Here is a 21,168-nt window from a genome sequence, read left to right as displayed (position 1 = left end):
GCCAAAGCAGGAGGGGGTGGAGGGGGAAGATTGGGGGATGTAGTCTAAGCCAATGGGGCTGGTGTTTGGGAGCTGCCAAGGATCCCACAGCTCATTCCAAACACCCTGACAAAGCTCTCCCCGGCACATTGAATCAGTAGCAAAGCTGGGGATAGAACCCAGGAGTCCTGGCTCCCAGCCCTCTAGACCCCACTCCCCTCCCAGAGCTGCCAGGAGTCCTAGCCAGTTCTGTTGCCCTTCTCCAATATGAACAACCCCCTTGTAAATTTCATCCTAAACACGGACGGACTCTAGTGAAATCAGAACTTTATTGAGTCAATACAAAAAATCAAACAAACGCGTTAAAAGTCACAGCATCCCAGCTCTCAAGGCGGCCGCAAGCCAGACAGCGTTTAACCCCTCGTCCCTGTTTCTCCCACCCCAAGATAGCTTAAAGCATCCCTGCTCTGAAGGGATGCCAGGACCCACCCCCCACATGGAAACAACCCATTCCCAACAGGACAGATCAGTGTGAAAAAGCGCTGCGGAAATTCCTGCCTCTTAGGAACCTTAGGACTACACTGCACAGGGGTGGGGTGATGGAGCCCTGGGGTTTATCAACAAGAAAAGAATGGAGATTGAATCCACTAAATAGCCAGGGAGAGAAAGGACAGTGAGGCAGAGGGAAAAAGAACCCAGAAGTCCTGGCTCCCAGCACTTCCCTGCTCTAATGATTAGATCCCACTCCCTTCCCAAGAGTCCTGGCTCCAAGTCTCACTTGGAGGGAGACATGCAAATGGCATGAAGGACTGAGAACATACAGCACCTGGGACATTCATTTTTTAAGAGAGTGCTTAAAAGCCCCATATCTCACAGATTCCCTGCCCCCATCCGGGGGGGGGGAATTGAGGCAGCTGGGTGTGTGTGGGGGATTCTGGTAGGTGAAACCACAGGACCATCTTCCAGTGGCAGATACAGTTAAGCTCAGGATAGACATGCCCAGAGACACCGAGTCCTTTCATGTGGAGGGACTCCTTCCCCCACTCTAAAAAAAAATCTTACCCAACACCAGAGAGCCCCGTGATCTGACAGACTGACAACACCGAGGCCTGGAATGGAACTGAATGTCCTAGACGAAGCCTGGATGACACCCATAACACCAGTGTACGTGCTAGCCCTACGCGCTCTGGGAAAGACACTCCCTGATTCCTTGGGGCTGAGGAGGGAGAAATCGAGCCACGATGAAAGGGGGAGGGAGGTTTCACAAGCTGGGGTGGCTGTTTTGTCCCCATTTCCCATCTCTGGAGACATCTGCAGCTAAACACTGGGTTGGCTCAGTCACGCGCTGTCTGTTGGGGAAGGTGCCACAGAGAGGGATGACACAGTGGGAGGGACGAGGCGATCTGGGCTCTGAAAATCAGGGGTTCGAGCCCAACCCAGGCACAATAAAAACAAACCACGTGGAGGTAAAATGCTTTTCTCTCTTTTTTTAATAAATTTAAGAACCACCCCCTCCCCCCCGAATGCAGCAACTAAAACAAACTAAAAGGAAACGGGGCTACGAGTCATAATCTTCCTCTTCCTCGTCCTGCGCTGGGGCGGGGGGTGCTGGCGCAGAGGGCATCATGGCAGGCAGGGCCGGGGGCACGGAGACAGGCATGGCCATGGTGGACTGTGGGGGGCAGGTGAAGTGCAAATATGGTGCCGGAGAGCTGAAGCCAGGGAGGGGAGAAGGAATAAGGTTATTGTGGGGGAGGGGAGATCATCTACCCATATTCCTCACCCCAACCCTTGGCCCAATCAGATCCATGCGCCCTTCCAGTATCCCCACCCTGGATTAGACCCATAGTCCCATCCAGCCTGGGAGCCATCCCTCCATCGGTGTAACAGGCCCATCCAGCCTTGTATGCCCCCACCCCTGTAACACAGTCCCCCAGGATCAGGCTCCATCTGGATCATACTTACTGCTATTAGGTTTCTAGTTATCATGACCCTTAAATAGCTAATGCTCTGCTCTAACCACTAGATCCCACTCCCATCCCTGAATCAGGGATGGGACCCAGAAGTCTTGCCACCCCAGCCCAAGATCTAAGCACTAGGCAGCACTGCCCAGGACATCAGCACTACTGAGCATGGCAGGCCCTCTGGATCCTGATTGGACAGGCCCCGACTCGTACCTGGGGAAGTGGGTGATGGGGCGGCTGGGGGGCGTGGACTGGGATGTCTCCTCCTCCCCATCAGTCTCGCTGTCCTCAGACTCCTCCTGTGGGGGGAGGGTAAGCAGAGGGCTCAACATGGAGACGGCACCACCTGAGGGACACAGTGACTGATGCTCCCCAGAGCTGGCCCCATTGGAAACTGAAGCAGAGAAAGGGGAAAGAGACTCACCCTGGGCCGGACTAGAAATCAAGAGTCCTGGCTCTCAGCATCGCCCCCTTCTGTAACCACCAGATGCCTACACCCCTCCTGGGATACTCAGCCCATAGATCATACAGGGAGGCAGCCAGGAGGGGCAACCTCCTAAGACAAGGGGAGGGGATGGCATTCCAGATCCTTCACCATCTGTGCCACATGGGGGACTACCCCCCTCACTCAGCACCCCATGCACCTCAGCAAGGCTCAGCCAGGAGGGGGAACTACTGCATGCAGGACAGAGCCTGCGGGCTGGGAGACACCTCCTGCCAGATTCACCTCCTGCTCGGAGTCTGTGCCTGACTGCTTCGGGTCCTTTCCTTTGCTGCCAGTGCCGCCGTTCTTCCGCCCACTGCCCGGCTTCCGGCCCCTGCATCCGGAGAGAGACCAAGGAGTCATTGGGGCACTGCCAATGGATGGGGGCACCAGCAGAGATTGGTGCAGAAGGAATCTCTTGACCACATTCAAGGGTCACCCACCCAGTCCCCTGACTCCATACCAGGGCTGCCTGGCCACACCCCCCCCCCAATGACCTTCAGCAATGCTTTGGGGTTCCGCCTCTCAAACTCCCAACCCAGCCCCAGCACCCCCCACTGGGACAGTCACCTATGACATGTCCCAATCCCCCATGGGATGCAACAGGGAAGAGATATTTAGGGATCGCTTTGCCACATCGCTGGAGTGTAGAAATCTCTGGTGTGGGGCATGGTGGCTGGGTAACAGCACACAGCAACACGGCATAGGTTCGGGGTAAGAAGCAAAGAGAAGCCCCACACCGAGTTCTGATGGCAGAGCGGGGACTTTGGGAGGCAGAATGGAATTAGAAGAATGGAAATTGAGCTACGATACTGGAGTTAATTCCCAGATTCTTAGTGAAGTGTGATCACATCTGTAGTGACCACCATCTGTCAGTGTCTCCCTGCAGCATAGCATCCCCTAGAGCTGTGCTGGGGCCAGCAGTGACTGAAAGGGGGCACATTCGGTACTGAGTCCCACCCGCTCCCTGCAGCACACTGGGGCATCGAGGCCAACACTGGCTGTGAGGGGAGAGTGCCCCCTACTGAGCCCCTGCCTCTTTCCCTGTAGCACAGTGCCCACGGTGGCACACTGGGGCATCGGCCAGCACTGGCTGCAAGAGAAGAGCACCCCCTACCAAGCCCTTGCCCGTCTCTCTGTAGGACAGCGCCTCCTACTGCCCACCTCCTGGAGACCTTCTCGCCCTCAGCGTGGTTATCCTCCACATCTCCCTGCATGTCAGGCACCGAGGCCACCAGATCCTTGAGGAAGTCGAACTGCTGCTCCAGCTCTATGCACTGCTTCCTGCAGGGAGCGGAGAGCAGCTCAGACTCTGGGGGAGGGGACTTCAGCACCCCCACCCCCAGAAACCCTGGGGACCTGACCCCCAGCCCCATTGGCTTTCTGAGGGCTACTAGAGACCCGCATGGTGTATCCATCCCAGCTGGGGATGCAAGGTTTAAAGCCCCCTTTTCCCCTCCATAACACTAATCACCATTACCTCCATGAGCCACAGCCCTGCTCGGGATTAGTGCTTGACTCCTGCCTTCCCCCCCAGTTGAAAAGGGGGAAAACTGAGGCACAGAAGAGGGGAAGGGACTGTCCAGAAGTGCCACAGTGAGTTGGTGGCAAAGCAGGGAACAGAACCTAGGCGTCCTGGCTCCCAGCGCTCTGCTCCAAGAAAAGTGAGAGAGGTCTGCCTGTGGAGTAGATCTGGCATTTCCTTGCTCCAGTACTGCAGGGGTTAGGTCAAAAAGTCCCCAGCTGGACAGAAGAGGGGGGAGTGCAGGTAGAAGTAGGGTACTTACAGGTGGGAGGTGGTCATGGTCTTGGCATTTCTGGACTGTGTCACCTGACAGGCCTTCCTGAGGAGCGACTCCAGGAAGAGCTCCAGCGCCCGGGCTAGGGCAAGCCAAGGGTTAAGGGAACTCAGCGCTGGGATCAGAACAGAACACCGCCTGTACTAGACCAGGGGCGGGCAAACTTTTTGACCTAAGGGCCACATTGGGTTTCGTATATTGTATGGAGGGATGCTTAGGGGAGGGGGTTATGGCCCCCACCTCCTATCTGCCCGCCCCCCAGGACTCCTGCCCCATCCAACCCCCTTGTTCCCTGACAGCCCCCCCGGGACCCCTGCCCCATCCAAACACCCCCGCTCCCTGTCCCCTTACCACCCCCGGACTCCCACTGCCCCATGCAGCCCCTCCTCTCATTCCTGACAGACCCTTGGGACACCTGCCCTATCCAACCACTCCCTATCCCCTGACCACCCCCAGACCCTCGCCACCCCATCCAATCTCCCCTCCTTTCTGACTGCCCCCTGGGAACTCCTGCCCCCCCGACTCCCCGGACACCTTTCCACACCCCTGCAGCCTGACCACAACCCCGAACTCTCCTGTCCTCTATCCAACCCCCACTTCCCCTTTACCATGCTGCCTGTAGCACCAGTGGCTGGCAGTGCTGGAGCCGGGCCACACCGCCACCGCCAACACGCAGCACGGAGCACTGGGTCAGGCTGGGCTCTGCAGCTGCCCTGCCCCAGGAGCTCACAGCCCCGCGGCCCGAGCGAGCCGAGGCTGTGGGGGAGGGAGAACAGCGGGGGAGGGGCCAGGGCTAGTCTCCAGGGCCAGGAGCTCAGGGGCCTGGCAGGATGGTCCCACAGGTCAGATGTGGCCCATGGGCCGTAGTTTGCCCACCCCTGTACTAGGATCGTAGTTCATGCAGATAGAACCCAAGAGTCCTAGCTCCCATCCAGCCCCCATCCTGCTCTGACCCACTAGCCCTCCTTCCCTCCCAGAGGTGGGGATCGAACCACGAGACCTGGCTCCCAGTCCCTCCCATCCCCCCAGTTTAAGACCACTCCAGCCCAGAGCTCAGACAGAACCCAGGAGTTCTGACTCCCATCCTCCTCCTGCCACTTGAACCATTAGATCAGCTGCCTCTGATTCTCTGTCTAACCTGTTGTTATTAGTCACGAGGGCAACGAAACCTATAGGATGATGAACCAAACCTGTCTGGGAAGCAGATCTCCCAGGATTGGCCGGACCACAAGGTGGCAATTGGGGTTTCAGGAGTGGGAGCTGGGCATCACAGCACTCCCAAGGATACATATAATGACAGGGACGGCAGCGGCCACCTTCCCAATTTCCTCATCCGTCTGCATGATCTTCTTGATCCGGGCCTGGAGGGGAGACGAGAGGAAATAGTTAATATCAGGGGTGGGGCCCCACTCTCCTATCAACATTCAGTGCCAGGAACATGGCTGTGTGGACCTGAGAGGGGAAAGGCACCATAACTCATTCCCCATTCCCCTGAACCAGCCAGTCTGCTGCCCTAACAGCAAAAAGCCCCAGATCCCATTCCATGCCCCCTGGGACCAGCCAGTCCCCAACCTAGGGCTGGATTTGTACTCCCAGGCCCTCTGCTCTAACCACTAGACCCCACTCCTCTCAAGTGACTTTAGATCCCTGGACACAGGTGCCATGCACCTCTCCAATTCCTGCATTACACTCCTCTGGGTCATCCTTCCCTGAGAACAACCATTGCATGCTCCGCCCCCAGGGAGGTGGTTGACACAAGAGCAGAGCCTCCATGGGTCGCTGGCTTCTCAGCCTCTTTGGTGACCCCTGGACTCATCCCACGGCTGGTTGTCAGGCAGAGGCCAAGGCTGAGAACCATCAACTTGTTCCATGCCTGCCCAAACCCCATGGGACATCACCTCTACCCAATGGCACTGGTAGCCTCACACCAGAGCTATTCCTTGCCCCTATTATGGCTCTGTGTTCCCTCCTTGTGCCCTGTGGCTTAGCAATGCAGCAGGGCCTCCTGTTTCCCCTCACAAGATCGGGTCCAGATTCGCGATCCACCCCTCCAGCTGCAGAATCAACGCGCTTGACTGGGGCGTGTCAAAACCAGAGGATGTTTGTGTCCATGTCACAGGGCAATAATATCCCCTACACCCAACTGAGGGGGCAAACCACAAGGTGTCAGCTGTCACAACCCAGGAGTAAACTGTGAGGACCAAAGCTGAGCACAAGCCATTGAAAATGACTCTGACCTGAGATTGGGAGCTTCCCTGTTGGGCTGGGCACTGTCCAGACCCCAACCTGAGATTAGGGGACCCCCATTGTGCTAGGTACTGTACAGATCCCAATCTGAGAATGGGGAGCTCCATTGTGCCAGGTACCACATGGACCCTGACTGGGGGCCCCCATTGTACCGGGCACTGCATGGACCCTGACCCAAGTTTAGGGCCCTTGTTGCAGCGAGCGCTTCACAGACACAGAGTGAGGCAGTCGCTGCCCTACAGAGCTCAAAGTCTAAACAGAGGAAGTTTTATCCTCAGATTACAGATGGAGAAACTGAGGCACCAAGAGACATGTCTTCCCCAAAATCACAGAGGGAATATATGGCACAGCCAGGCACTGAACACAGATCTCCAGTCCCATCCCGGAGCCTTAACCACAAAGTCTGAACCGTAGCTTTGGGAACTGAAGGGGGATGGGGGCTAGATTGAGTGCTGCCAACTCTCATGATCTTACCATCAATTTCACAGTATAAATCCCCAACTTGTTGACTGAAGAGATGCAGGGAGAATCACAGCTTTTATTTAAAGCTTGACATCTTGACCCTTAAAAGCTCCTCCCCAGAGCAAAAAGCAAATAAAATACCCATCCTCCACTGATTTTTTTTTAAATCATGTTTTTTAAGGGCCTGATCCCAGATTTTTAATCATTTGAGGGTGGTAAAGCAAATTTCAGTCATTTGGTGGGGCGGGGGGGAAAGAGATGGGGAAGGTTCCCCATCTGGCATCAGGAAAGGAGGAAATGAAACTGACAGGGAAGAGAATGTGAAACTGACCAGGCTGCTTTCAGCTCCCATCCTGCCCCAATGCTGAAGATGTGACCAAGATAGAAAAGCAGTGCTTTGTGGTGTGAGTAGGCCCCACTGAATCCCAGGGAAAAAGGAGGCCTATAAACAGTAAATCTATCCATTTCTTCCACAGTAGCAGTCCCCTCCTGCCATTTCAATAAGAACCTTTCCCACTTTTGACTGAGGTCCTCCACCCTACAGTAGACTCCCTGGGGAGGCGAGTCCAGAATGACTCCTTTTTATGGAAGAGGGAGCAGAGGGAAGTGTCTCTTCCACCCTTACTAGGACAGCACAGATGACAGTCCTTGGGTTAGAACCCAGGAGTCCTGGCTCCTGTGCAACCCGCCGTCCCTCCCACCTCTCTGGCCACATTGTAACCCACTAGATCCTACTCCCCACCCAGAACCAGGGATAGAACCCAGGAATCCTAAGGCAGACCACAGTTTCACTGGACAGGATAATCTGAACTGCACACATTCCCCCGTTGGCCCACCAGAGATGGTGTCCCAAAGGATAGGCATGGAGAAGTCATCATCCTTTGGAGGAGGAGGAAAGAGAGCCTCTGGGTGAGGGAGGATGTTCATTATGGTTAGAGGGTGTTCATGAAGAGCCAGACTCCTATATGGGTTGGGGGCACTGACCAGAGAGGTCATGGGAAGGAGTTCTCAGAGGATCCCTGAAGAGGTGGGAGATCAACATAACAAGGCCAGATCATAAGGGGAAGGGCCTTCAGAGCGAAGGGGCATCCTTGTGGGGATTAGCAGTGGGTGGTATGGGGAGGAATCCCTATATGGGGCTGCGGGAATCCATGTAGGGAGAAGAGGGCAGCACGAACATCCTTATGGGACAGCAGGGGAGTCCTATATAGGAGGCACACACTATAGGGAGAAGTGGCAAGTCCAAGTATGTCTCTGAGGTGCACAGGGGACCCTATAAAAGAGGAGGCAGCAGGAGCATCCCTATGGGGGCACTCTAGAGAAAGGAGACAATGTTGGACTGGGGCCAGTAAAGGGAAGAAGAGGAAAACTGGGCCTGGGGGATAGGTCCAGGCTTTGGGAAAAAGAGGCTGGTGGGCTGGACTTGCTGGGAAAGGAGGGGCTAGGCCAGACCTGGTGTGGGCTAGGATGTGGGGTTCACAGGGACTCAGGCTGACCCAGGGGTGTGGGGAGAGCGGCTTATGGGGTGTTGGGGGCTAGGCTGGACCGGGAAGGATTGGAACAGCTGAGGGGAGGGCACTAGGCTGAGGCCAGACTCAGGGTGGGGTTTGGGGGGGCGGAGGGCGCTAGGCTAGGCCCAGGGTGGTTGAGGTATCGTGGGGCTAGGCCAGCTGGAGGGGTTAAGAGGTGTCTGTAGGAGGCCTAGGGGTTTGGGCTTAGGAAGTGCCAGGGGGTGGTGGTGCTAGGCCAGCCTAGAGGGACAGGGTTAAGGGATGCCCATGGGGGGGTTAGGCCGGCCTGGGAGGACAGGGTTAAGGGATGCCAGGGAGCACTAGGCTGGCCAGGGGCATGAGGCTGAGGAGTGCCCACAAGTGGGCTAGACCGGCCCAGGGGTGCCTGTGGGGTGCAACACTGGAGCAGGGAGGTTGGGTTAGGGGTGCCAGAGGGCACTAGGCCAGCCCAGGGAGACGAGGTTAAGGAGGACCTTTGAGTGGGTTAGGCCTGCCAGGGCGGGAGGGGGGTCAGGTTGGGGGTGCCAGGGAGCTACGTCAGCCTGGGGGTGGGTCAAGGTGCCGGGGGGCTAGGGCTGCCTGGGGGAGGGGGTACCGGGGGACGCTGGGCTGGCCCAGAGGGGATCTGGTTGGGGGTGCCGGGGGGCACTGGGCCGGCCCAGAGGGGATCTGGTTGGGGGTGCCGGGGAATCCTGGGCCGGCCCGGGGGGTCGGGTTGGGGGTGCCGGGGGGCGCTGGGCCGGCCCGGGGGAGCCGGCTGGGGGGGATCAGGTTCGGGGTGCCAGGGGACCCTGGGCCGGCCGGGGAGGGGTATCGGGTTGGGGTGCCGGGGGACCCTGAGCCAGCCGGCGGGGTATCGGGTCGGGGATGCCGGGACGCTAGGCCGGCCTGGGAGGGGTCGGGTTGGGGGTGCGGGGGAACCTGGGCCGGCCCGGGAGGGTATCGGGTCGGGAATGCCGGGACGCTAGGCCGGCCAGGGTTGGGGGTGCCGGGGGACCCTGGGCCAGCCCGGGGGGGTATCGGGTCGGGAATGCCGGGACGCTAGGCCGGCCTGGGGGGGGGTTGGGTTGGAGGTACCGGGGGGGGCGCTGGGCCGGCCCGGGGGAGCCGGCTGGGGGGGATCAGGTTCGGGGTGCCGGGGGACCCTGGGCCGGCCCGGCGGGGTATCGGGTCGGGGATGCCGGGACGCTAGGCCGGCCTGGGGGGGGTCGGGTTGTGGGTGCGGGGGAACCTGGGCCGGCCCGGGGGGGTATCGGGTCGGGAATGCCGGGACGCTAGGCCGGCCAGGGTTGGGGGTGCCGGGGGACCCTGGGCCAGCCCGGGGGGGTATCGGGTCGGGAATGCCGGGACGCTAGGCCTGCCTGGGGGGGGTCGGGTTGGGGGTGCCGGGGGGCGCTGGGCCGGCCCGGGGGAACCGGCTGGGGGGGATCAGGTTCGGGGTGCCGGGGGACCCTGGGCCGGCCCGGCGGGGTATCGGGTCGGGCATGCCGGGACGCTAGGCCGGCCTGGGGGGGGTCGGGTTGGGGGTGCCGGGGGACCCTGGGCCGGCCCGGGGGGGTATCGGGTCGGGAATGCCGGGACGCTAGGCCGGCCAGGGTTGGGGGTGCCGGGGGACCCTGGGCCGGCCCGGCAGGGTATCGGGTCGGGGATGCCGGGACGCTAGGCCGGCCTGGGGGGGGTCGGGTTGTGGGTGCGGAGGAACCTGGGCCGGCCCGGGGGGGTATCGGGTCGGGAATGCCGGGATGCTAGGCCGGCCAGGGTTGGGGGTGCCGGGGGACCCTGGGCCGGCCCGGGGGGGTATCGGGTCGGGGATGCCGGGACGCTAGGCCGGCCTGGGGGGGGGGTCGGGTTGGGGGTGCCGGGGGGCGCTGGGCCGGCCCGGGGGAACCGGCTGGGGGGGATCAGGTTCGGGGTGCCGGGGGACCCTGGGCCGGCCCGGCGGGGTATCGGGTCGGGCATGCCGGGACGCTAGGCCGGCCTGGGGGGGGTCGGGTTGGGGGTGCCGGGGGACCCTGGGCCGGCCCGGGGGGGTATCGGGTCGGGAATGCCGGGACGCTAGGCCGGCCAGGGTTGGGGGTGCCGGGGGACCCTGGGCCGGCCCGGGAGGGGGTCCGGGTTGAGTGTGCCGGGGGGCGCTGGGTCAGCCCGGGGGGTATCGGGTTGGGGTGCTGGGGGACCCTGGGCCGGCCCAGGGGGGTCGAGTTGGGGATGCCGGGGAGCTAGGCCGGCCCGGGGGGTCAGGCCCGCACTCACCGGCGGGAAGCGCGCGTTGTATTTCTTTTTCTTGCTCGGCATTGCGGGGCTCAGGCTCAGTCTCCAGCAGCGACCCCAGCCCGCCGCGCAGTGCTCTGTCCCGCCGGCTCCCGGCTTCGCCCGCCGCCACACCGGCCGCCTGGGTCCTAGCGCCTAGCGCCACCGGAACAGGCCAGCGCCGGGCTGACTCCATCCATTGCCCTTTCCCCGGACTCCTCCCTTTTCCAGCCCCCTCCTCCACGCTGGGCGCCCCCCGCCTGTGACCCTCCTTCGTCCCCCGCCCCCGATCTCCCCCTCCCACCGCATTTCTCCGTTCTCCCAGCATAGGGTCCTCCAATGCCACCTCCAGGGTCTCCCAGCTGTATCAGGGTCCCCATCTCCGCAGTACCAGGACCTAGGGGCCGACAACTCTGCTCTCTCTACCACCCACCAGGACTTGTGTCCTCCATCTGCTATTCTGCCTCCCCTCTCTTCTCCCTCTTCCAGCCCCCTAGAGAAGGCAGCTCTTCCAGCTCCTCCTCCATGCCAGAGGGTCCTGGGGTCCCCCATCACCAGGCTATGGAGGCCCTCCAAGAGCCACCCAGTTCCTGAGACATGGGCTCCCTGAGATTGCTTGCTCCCCAGCAACTCATCCCTGGAAGATGGAGGATTGGTGGTGTCACAGGTTGGCCCCCACTACCAGAGGTCTATGAAGTCCCTGTGCCCATCCCACCCCACTATGGAGAGTCTCAGGCAAGCTCCCTTTCCTTGAGCAGGTAGATTGCTATCCATGGGTCTGAGGTTCTCCTTACACCGTGGAGCACTAAGGATGGCAGAGGGACTGTGCTTTTGCACTGACGTACGTAAGAATGGCCACACTGGGTCAGACCAAAGGTATCTTGACTTCCAACAGTGGCCAATGCCAGGTGCCCCAGAGGGAATGTCCTTAGCTCTTTCCCCCGCTCTCAGCCCCGCTACATCTGATGCTGGGCAAGGGAGCCCTGTATAAACAGCCCGTGTCCCATCCTAGAGTGGCTGCACCGGGTGAGGAGTCCCTGTATAATGGCCCCAGCGGGGGTTTAACACCCATTACTCCCGCGGAACACCGCCCAGGGTCAGGTTATGGGCCTGCCACTGGCTTGGGACCTCTGCGATGCCTTGCTCGCCTTTCCGCCATGGGCCACCTCAAACCCAGCTGCAGCCCGGCCCCACGGGCCTGCGCACGCACAGGGCTCACGGAGCGCGCTGGAGTCACAGTCACCAACTGCTGGGCGCAGGGGATGGGGCTCAGGCTGGAGCGGATTGGTTGCTTTAGCCCCACCCCCTGCCCTCGAGAATCCTCTTCCCCACGCTAGACCCGCCCCCTCTGTGGTTAGCTCCTCCCACTTCACTCTACCACATCCGGGTCTTTCATTTCCTCCCTCCGGGTTCCGCGTTTCCCTGTCCGGGTTGGGCCGAGGCCCCGCCCCCGTGGCCGTTGGCCCCGCGTGAGACGGAGCGGGGGGGGCTGTAGTGTGGGGGCTCTCGGGAGCTGAGTGCGGGAAGGGGCCGGTGAGGCTTAGCCCTGGCGGGCGCTTGCGAAACAGTCTCGGGAGGGGCCCAGCGGCCCTGCGTGGGGAGGAGGGGGCCTGGCGGGCGCGCGGGGCGGGGGTGTCCCCTGCCGCCGTGTGCAGCCCTGGAGGGGCCCGCGGGCTTTGCTCAGGGCGAGAGAGGGACTGGTTCTCTTCCCGGCCTTTGGGGCGGAGGGGCTCTGTGGGTTAGATTGTGGGGGCAGGACTCCTGGGTTCTCTTCCCGGCCTTTGGGGCGGAGGGGGCTCTGTGGGTTAGATTGTGGGGGCAGGACTCCTGGGTTCTCTTCCCGGCCTTTGGGGCGGAGGGGGCTCTGTGGGTTAGATTCGGGGGGCAGGACTCCTGGGTTCTCTTCCCGGCCTTTGGGGCGGAGGGGGCTCTGTGGGTTAGATTGGGGGGGCAGGACTCCTGGGTTCTCTTCCCGGCCTTTGGGGCGGAGGGGCTCTGTGGGTTAGATTGGGGGGGCAGGACTCCTGGGTTCTCTTCCCGGCCTTTGGGGCGGAGGGGCTCTGTGGGTTAGATTGGGGGGGCAGGACTCCTGGGTTCTCTTCCCGGCCTTTGGGGCGGAGGGGGCTCTGTGGGTTAGATTCGGGGGGCAGGACTCCTGGGTTCTCTTCCCAGCCTTTGGGGCGGAGGGGGCTCTGTGGGTTAGATTGGGGGGGCAGGACTCCTGGGTTCTCTTCCCAGCCTTTGGGGCGGAGGGGCTCTGTGGGTTAGATTGTGGGGGCAGGACTCCTGGGTTCTCTTCCCGGGCTTTGGGGCGGAGGGGCTCTGTGGGTTAGATTGGGGAGGCAGGACTCCTGGGTTCTCTTCCCGGCCTTTGGGGCGGAGGGGCTCTGTGGGTTAGATTGTGGGGGCAGGACTCCTGGGTTCTCTTCCCGGCCTTTGGGGCGGAGGAGGCTCTGTGGGTTAGATTGGGGGGCAGGACTCCTGGGTTCTGTTCCTGGCTTTTTTGGGGGAGGGGGCTCTGGTGGGTTAGAATGAGGAGGAGGGGGGGAGGACTCCTGGATTCTCTTCCAAGGAGAAGAGTCCAAGAGGACTCTCTTCCCAGCTTTTGGAGCATGGGGGAGTGGGCTCTGGTGGGTTAGAATGTGGGGAGGAGAGCAGGACTCCTGGGTTCTCTTCCAAGCTCTGCTTCAGAGCTGCTGGGTGGGTGAATCCTTTCCCCTTTCAGCATTTCAGTTTCTCCCATCTGTAATAAAGAGGTTAATGATACTAACTCCCACTGTCTCTCCTGAGGGGAGAAGAGTCATAATCCTCAAGTTGACACTGTGCTATGACAAGCTAGGGATCTTCAGGGTGGGGGAGAATCACTAAGTGGTGTGGGCCAAGCCAATTCAAGCGCTCTTGGCCTGACAAAGGAACGGATGTTGCTGACCTCAGTACATGAAGTGTTTGTGTCATGCCCCCTGCTTTTCCCACTGTGCTGTGTGGAGTAGGGTCCCAGTGGGGAAGTGGCTGAGTGCAGCCGATCTAGGACAAGTTTAAAAGACACAGTGGGGGACCTGGAGCTTATACTCTGTTGGCATGGTAGTGTCTCTAGCTGGGCTGTACAGATCATTTAGTGTGCTCTGCTCTCTGTCCTCCATGGTGAGCCATGATTTTTCTTTAATAGGAAAGTTGAAGCAGCATCTTTGTGGGGTATGTACAGCAGACAGCCTGCCAAGCACTGCCACACAGATCCTCAGTTGGGTTTCCAGGTGGTCTTTACATTAGTGTTACTCATTCCAAGCCCTTGATTGCTCGTCCTGCATTTGGATACCCATCCTGCATTGTGTTCACTTTCCCAGCAGCCCACGAACAGCAGGTAAATTATTCTGGTTCATGGATGGGAACTAATGGGATGTCTCAATCAAGAGTGGGCAAGGACCCTCTGGGATGTGCTACAGGGGACAGTCTTGCTGTGGGGGGATGGGGGCTAATGGGAGTCTCCATCCATAGTGTGAAGAACCCTGGAGGAGATGGGGGGTAACTAATGGTAGAGGGGAATCTCTGTTCATACTGAGCAGGGTCCTGGGGGATGGACTCTAGGGGTTGATTCTGTCCTGGGTCCTGCTGTGGAGATTGGGCTAGATGGTACATCATCATGTTGCTTCCAATCTCCCTGACCCTTCCGTCCTAGGTTCCACCCTTCCACAGGCCAGTGAGCGATGTCAGACCAGGATGATGGTGACATGGGGAAGGGAGGGGCCTTCTCGGCTGAGCACCTGGCCGCTGAGTCCATGGCAGCCGACATGGACCCCTGGGTGGTGTTTGATGCACGAAAGACCCCACGGGCCGAGTTCGAGGAGTGGCTGCAGACCTACCAGCCCTCGCGGGTGTCTCGTTTTGGGGACCCTGAGCGCCACACTGAGCCTGTGGGCTGGATTGCCATCTACGGTCCAAACTACTGTCCAGAGTCAGGTGATGTGGTGGGGCTGCAGGAGGCCTGGGAGCGGCTCCAGATCAGTGGGCGCCATGTCACCTTCGACACCATCCGCGAGCTGGCACTCAACCACTGCGTCCTCACTGGCAAGTGGCTGATGCACCTGGACACCGGCTTCAAGGTGGACCACGCCTGGAGTGGCATCGCCCGCTCTGTATTGGAGGGGCACTTTGGGGTGGCCAAAGTCAGCCCCTGCTACCCCAACTCGGACCGTAAGCATGTCATCTGCATCTACACAGATGATTTTACCGATGAGGAGAAGGTGATAGATGCGGACGCTGCCATCCGGGGCACTGGCGTCAAGTGCCTGCTCTCCTACAAGCCCGATGTCTACACCTACCTAGGCATCTACCGGGACAATCGCTGGCATCTCTGCCCCACCATCTACGAGAGCAAGTTCGACCTAGAGTGCATCCCCCGCCGCTCCCGTATCATCAACAAAGTCAGCAACACTGAGGTGACTTAGACTGGACCCCGCTCCCCAGCTGGCAGTTCCTCTTTTCCCCTCTCCGACATGGGCAGCTGACACCAATGCCTCCCAACTGTGCTCTGAAATGAATTACATTTTGATTGATCTGTTTGATGTGGCCTGCACTTAATCTACATAGAACCTAGAGTGGATTGGAGGCCCCACACAGACTACAAATCCCAGCATGCAATGCTCCATGTCGCTGTAACAGTCTCCCTCTTTCAAAGGACACGTGCTCTGCTAGTAACTGCTACTAGCTGAGATCCTGCAGTCGGCAGGGAGGAGCATTGGCTGCTGGGAGATGTGGTCTCTGCTGGGCACACCTCTGTTAAAGATGACAGAGGACTATCTAGCAGAATTCTCAGCCACGTTTGGCACAGTCACGCATGATGCAGCACTGGCCATGCCACTTGCTGCCTCTATATTAATGAGATTCTCCCTTTTTCCCTGGAAAGCCACCTCTGCTCCTCTGGGCTGCAGTCACTTTGCTAGAAGACTCAGGAGGTTCTTGCAACCAGCTGGAACTGTATCTTTACATTCCCAAAGCTCATGGGGTTTGCTGGTGTCACTCTGCATGCTTATTAACTCCTTCATGGTCTGTGTGCTTCCATATAGCCGAGGGCTAGGGCTGTGGGCTCAACTCACTACTACCACCTTCCAGTGCTGCTGGTGTGTTGAAAGTGCCACAGCTTCCAGCAGCCTGTCCTTTAGGAAAGCCTTTTCCCTGAGACACAGAGCTCACTTAGTAGAGGAGGCAGTCCTGAGTTCCGCTCATACAGAAGCGGCTGGGTGATGTTTCCAACAGCCTTCTCGGTAACTAGTTCTCTCTAGCCATTGCAGCCCCTCGTTGGTGGGGAAAAGGGTGCCATGTGAAAGAAGTCACAGGTCTGTGCAGGGCCCATTAAGGTGTCTGAGGGAGGCAGGAGCAGAGCCATGGCTCTTGGAAAACAGGAGAAAGTAGGTGTCCACTGCCGCCCTCACTAAGTACTGTAGATCCTTCACTGAGCCTGTTCCTCATACAGCTGTCAGAACATAGGATCTGTGCACAAACATATCTGGCTCTTCCCACCCTGGAAAAGGGCTGTGTGTCAAGTCCCCTGAATGGTGTAGATTGTTTAACCCCCCTTTTGGGGACATTTAACAGTCAAAGGGGGTATAGATACAGCACTGGAGCCCCTCTGCCTGCTTTAGGAGCCATGAATGGCTGCTGTCTCCTTGCCCAGAGGCCTGCTCTGTGCAAAGGTTGTCTTTAAAATGCCTCGCCTGGGGCTTGAGCATGTTGAAGCCTGACCCCTCATTGGTGGGGAAAGGAAAGCAGGGCTCCTGGGGATGACAAGGATGCTCAAGGGGTTGCTGGGGGGTTGGATGTTTCTCCCAGCTGTTTAACGGGTGTTTGAGGTGTAAAGAGGATTAATAAAAACAACTCTCCAGTGAATGGGGTTCTATTTCTTGGGATGAAGCGGCCAAAACACCCTGGTGGGGCAGGTCCAATGCCAGCTGGGTGGTTAGCATCCTCACTTCTGTGCAAAGGGAGGGGCATGTCCTGTGTCCCTGCAAGTAGCTGCCCTCCTGCTGGGGAGGGAGAATGGGGGAAGGAGGACCTTGCTGTGGGACACAGAAAGCTCTTCTCACACAATCCTGGCCTCTTGCTTGATGACTGGGGTTAAGGCAGCCTGGAGCGGAGAGGCCTCTGTGGGGTGGGGGTGGAAATCAACTAGCAGGGGATGCAAGGGTGTGTGTATGTGTGGGAGGGGGCACTGAGTGTAATATACATTACATTAGCCAACAGGGGGCACCACCAGCACCCATAATGATGGGCTGGAAGAGGGAGGAGCATAAGCTGACACCTAGTGCCTGGAAACTCTCTTATCTACAACCCTGGATGGTGTTTGCATCTTCCCCTCCCCATCAGGCCTCACTTCTGTCCCCAGCTACAGCTGAGACTAGAACCCAGGAGCCTTGATTCCCAATCCTACACCATCCTCTGAACAGGTAATGGCACCTCCAGGATGGTCCAGTTGAAGCAGGGAGAGGGTACACGGATCCCTGTAGTTTCTTACTGGGACTTCAGCTTTAAGCTCAACACTAGACCAAGAGCCATCTCTGAATTCTTGGGGTCTTGAAGCTGGGGAAGAGACTCCCCCCTACCCCAAAACCAGACAACCCATCATCTCCTCCCCCTGAGCCACCAGTGGATCCATTCCCTTACGTTCCTTATAACCCACAGTGGACCTGGGACACATTTCTGCTGCCTTTCCCTCTGCTTGCTCTTTGGCTAGTTGATGAGAGGGAAAAAGCTGGAGTGGTGGATTTCTACTTGATGTTTCATAGAGTTCAAGGTCAGAAGGGACCAATAGATCATCCAGGCTCATGCTCTTGACTATCACAAGCCATTCAGTTCCACCCAATTACCTCTGTATTGTCTCCAGTGATTTGAGTTAGATCAAAGCATTTCAGTCCTCAAGAGACTAATCTGTTGTGAGCCTTGGGCAGAGAACAGGGTCCCCAAGGCCCTTGCGATGGCAGGGAATTGATGTGAAACATGCCCAGATGATCCTAGCATGTGACCCTGCCATAGAGGAAGGTGAAAACCCCAAGGTCCCTGCCAATCTGACCTGGGGGAAATTCCTTCCCAGCCCTCAATCTGGTGATTAGCTGGACCCACCAGCCAGGCAGCTAGAGAGGATTTGCTTTTGAATGGCTGGTTGGATGCCCCTGGAATATGGGAACTCCCACTGAATTTCACTGCAGAATTGAAGGGGAAAGAGATGAGCAACGAGAACAATCTAAGGCCTGGTGGGAAAATGCTCTGAGAAAGGAAGGTCAGGAGCATTCATCTTCAAGAGGGGAGAAAAGGATATAAAATTATGGGAGAGGTGGCAGCGTGGGCACTTTGGTTTGCTCTGCCTTGTGGCCTAAAGCGCTAACTGATGAACAGCAAAGCTCTAGGTCTGGTTAGCCGGGGGAACTGTATCAGAGGGCTGCATTGAGGTTGCAAATGTATTACTGAAAGAGCAATTGGCCATTTATCTGGGTAAGAAGAGCCAGCCACTAGTAACTATGGGATATTAAACTGATGCTTCATCTTAAATTGTTCTCAACAGTTAGGGGGCAGGATGAGACCTTCATAGGGGCAGATTATGCCACAGTTGCTATTAGCAGGTTCTTGCACCTGGTGCTGGCTGCTGTCAGAGACCAGAACTAGGACTAGATCGAGCTGATCTGGCATTTCCTACAACCATAATTTCAAGGCTAAGAATTAAGCAAGTCTTGTTTTAAACCATTTTCTGGCCACCTCCTAGAACAGCAAAAACAAGGTGAAGCTATCATAACCTTAGTCCCAGATTTGGACCTTAGCGTCCAAAATATGGGGGTTAGCATGAAAACCTCCAAGCTTAGCTACCAGCTTGGACCTGGTACTTGCTGCCACCACCCAAAAAATTAAGAGTGTTTTGGGGCACTCTGGTCCCCCTGAAAAACCTTCCCTGGGGACCCCAAGACCCAAATCCCTTGAGTCTCACAACAAAGGGAAATAATCCTTTTTCCCTTCCCCCCCCCTCCAGGTGCTCCTGGAGAGATACACAGACACAAGCTCTGTGAAACTACACAGAGTGACTCCCCCTCTCTGTTCCCAATCCTGGAAACAAAAAGAACTTTCCTATTCCCCCAGAGGGAATGCAAAATCAGGCCAGCAAATCCAACACACACACAGATCTCCCCGATCTCTTCCTCTCACCAATTCCCTGGTGAGTACAGATTCAATTTCCCTGAAGTAAAGAAAAACTCCAACAGGTCTTAACAGAAAGCTTTATATAAAAAGAAAGAAAAATACATACAAATGGTCTCTCTGTATTAAGATGATACAACACAGGGTCGATTGCTTAAAAGAATATTGAATAAACAGCCTTATTCAAAAGAATACAAATTAAAGCACTCCAGCACTTATATTCATGCAAATACCAAAGAAAAGAAACCATATAACTTACTATCTGATCTCTTTGTCCTTACACTTAGAAACAGAAGACTAGAAAGTAGAAACTACTTCTCCAAAGCTCAGAGAAAGCAGGCAGCCAGAAAACAAAGACCTCGGACACAAAATTCCCTCCACCCAAAGTTGAAAAAATCCGGTTTTCTGATTGGTCCTCTGGTTAGGTGCTCCAGGTGAAAGAGACATTAACCCTTAGCTATCTGTTTATGACAGAAGCCTCTTTGCTCCATGCACCACAGGGTGTATGAGTTGTTAACCAGATCTGGAGCGAGGCCATTGATTGCAATGGGGGGGGTCAGGGTTCCCTCCCCACTCTGAACTCTAAGGTACAGACATGGGGACCTGCCTGAAAAAACCCCTAAGCTTATTTCTACCAGCTCAGGCTAAAAACTCCCCAAGGCACAAATTCTCCCTTGTACCAGGTAACACTGCCACCACCAAGTGATTAGACAAAACTCGGGAAGGACCACTTGGAGTTCCTAATTTCCCCTAATATTCCCCCAAGCCCTACACCCCCTTTCCTGGAGAGGCTTGAGAATAAACAAGATGAGCACAAACCAACCTTGGGGTTTTTTTAAATCACTAAAAAAAACAGAAACAAAAACATTAAAAAAAACAACAGAACTTTATTAGAAAGAAAAAGGTTAAAAAGAAGCACCTCTGTAAAATTAGAATGGAAGATAATCTCACAGGGCAGTCAGATTCAAAACACAGATGATTTCCCTCTGGGCCAAAACTTTATAAAGTTACAAAAAGAAAACCAGGAATACACCTCCCTCTCAGCACAGAGAAAATCACAAGCCAAAATAAAAGTAAACTAACGCATTCCCTTAATAGTATTTACTAATCCTAATGGAGTTGGATTGCTTGCTTTCTTGATCTGTCAGACAAAGAACAGACCAAAGTCTCTCCTCTCACCCCCATTTGAAAGTATCTTGTCCCCTGATTGGTCCTTTTGGTCAGGTGCCAGCTATGTTACCTGAACTTCTTAACCCTTTACAGGTAAAAGGATGTTGTGCCTCTGGCCAGAAGGGATTTTATAGTACTGTATATAGGAAAGTTGTTACCCTTCCCTGTATATTTATGACACACATCCCAAATCACAGATAGTGTTGGACAGCCGGTTCCACAATGGCTGTGATTTCTTCCTGGAGCTCTAGGAGAAAACAGAGTTAATAAGACACATGTACCTTTAGATATCCTACTGACTATATAAAAACTAACAATATTTTCCACATTTCAAGGACGATATTAACCAGTTGATTCTGGGAACCTTTCACGGGAGAGAGCATCAACCACTTTGTTAGAAGCTCCAGAAATATGTTGTATTTCAAAATCAAGATCTTGGAGAGAGAAACTCCACCGAAAAAGTTTTTTGTTATTGTCCTTGATGGTGTGAAGCCACTGCATCGCAGCATGGTTGGTTTGTAGTTGGAAACACTGTCCCCAAACATATGGGCATAGCTTTTCCAGCGCGTACACAATGGCGTAGCATTCCTTTTCGCTGATTGACCAGTGGCTTTCCCTCTCAGACAATTTCCTGCTGAGAAACACGACAGGATGGAATTCTTGATCCGGTCCTTCCTGCGTTAAAACTGCTCCCACACCAGGCTCGGACGCACGTGTGGTTACTAGGAATGGTTTGTCAAAGTCTGGGGCCCTTAGCACAGGGTCAGACATGAGTGTCGCTTTAAGCTGGTTAAAGGCCTTCTGACATTCTTTAGTACAGTGGCCCCCAACCTTTTCGTCTGGCGGGCGCCATACGAAGGACCGTGGCGGTGGTGGAGCATCCGCTAAAATGCCGCCGAATTTCTGTGGCGTTTCGGCAGTGACGCCTCTAGATGATGTTGCTTGGTGGCAAGTGCCGTCATTGCGAGGCATCGCCACTGAATTTCTGTGGCGTTTCAGCAGTGACGCCTCTCGATGATGCCATGTGTCGCTGCCAAGCGATGTCATCGAGAGGCGTCGCCGCCGAAACGCTGCAGAAATTCGGCGGCATTTCGGCAGATGCTCCACCGCCAGCCAGGACGCGGGTGCAT

The 21,168-nt window shown here is 56.8% G+C and overlaps 2 protein-coding genes across 3 annotated transcripts; one reads left to right on the top strand and one right to left on the bottom strand.

Annotated features, from left to right (window-relative positions):
• Positions 1–1,446: 1,446 nt before the first annotated feature.
• DRAP1 (DR1 associated protein 1) lies at positions 1,447–10,853 on the bottom strand. Of its 2 annotated transcripts, XM_030568666.1 has the most exons (7): positions 10,700–10,851; positions 5,515–5,587; positions 4,215–4,308; positions 3,592–3,711; positions 2,671–2,761; positions 2,157–2,242; positions 1,447–1,691 (listed from the first exon to the last, which is right to left on the bottom strand). In XM_030568666.1, the coding sequence occupies exons 1-7, from the start codon at positions 10,739–10,741 to the stop codon at positions 1,538–1,540; spliced, it is 660 nt and encodes a 219-aa protein (XP_030424526.1). In that variant the 5' UTR covers positions 10,742–10,851; the 3' UTR covers positions 1,447–1,537. The 2 variants fall into 2 exon arrangements, with proteins under 2 accessions (XP_030424526.1, XP_030424527.1); XM_030568667.1 differs by lacking the exon at positions 3,592–3,711 and having other exon boundaries at positions 10,700–10,853.
• Positions 10,854–12,094: 1,241 nt separating this feature from the next.
• On the top strand, positions 12,095–16,576 carry C7H11orf68 (chromosome 7 C11orf68 homolog). The gene is made up of 3 exons (XM_030568663.1): positions 12,095–12,229; positions 13,863–14,054; positions 14,370–16,576. Exon 3 carries the CDS (start codon positions 14,398–14,400, stop codon positions 15,136–15,138), a length of 741 nt encoding a protein of 246 aa, XP_030424523.1. The 5' UTR covers positions 12,095–12,229; positions 13,863–14,054; positions 14,370–14,397; the 3' UTR covers positions 15,139–16,576.
• The last annotated feature ends 4,592 nt before the right edge of the window (positions 16,577–21,168 follow it).

Source organism: Gopherus evgoodei, chromosome 7, assembly GCF_007399415.2.
Source record: "Gopherus evgoodei ecotype Sinaloan lineage chromosome 7, rGopEvg1_v1.p, whole genome shotgun sequence".
Taxonomy (NCBI): Eukaryota; Metazoa; Chordata; order Testudines; family Testudinidae; genus Gopherus; species Gopherus evgoodei.
This window is presented reverse-complemented; position numbering and strand designations above follow the sequence as displayed.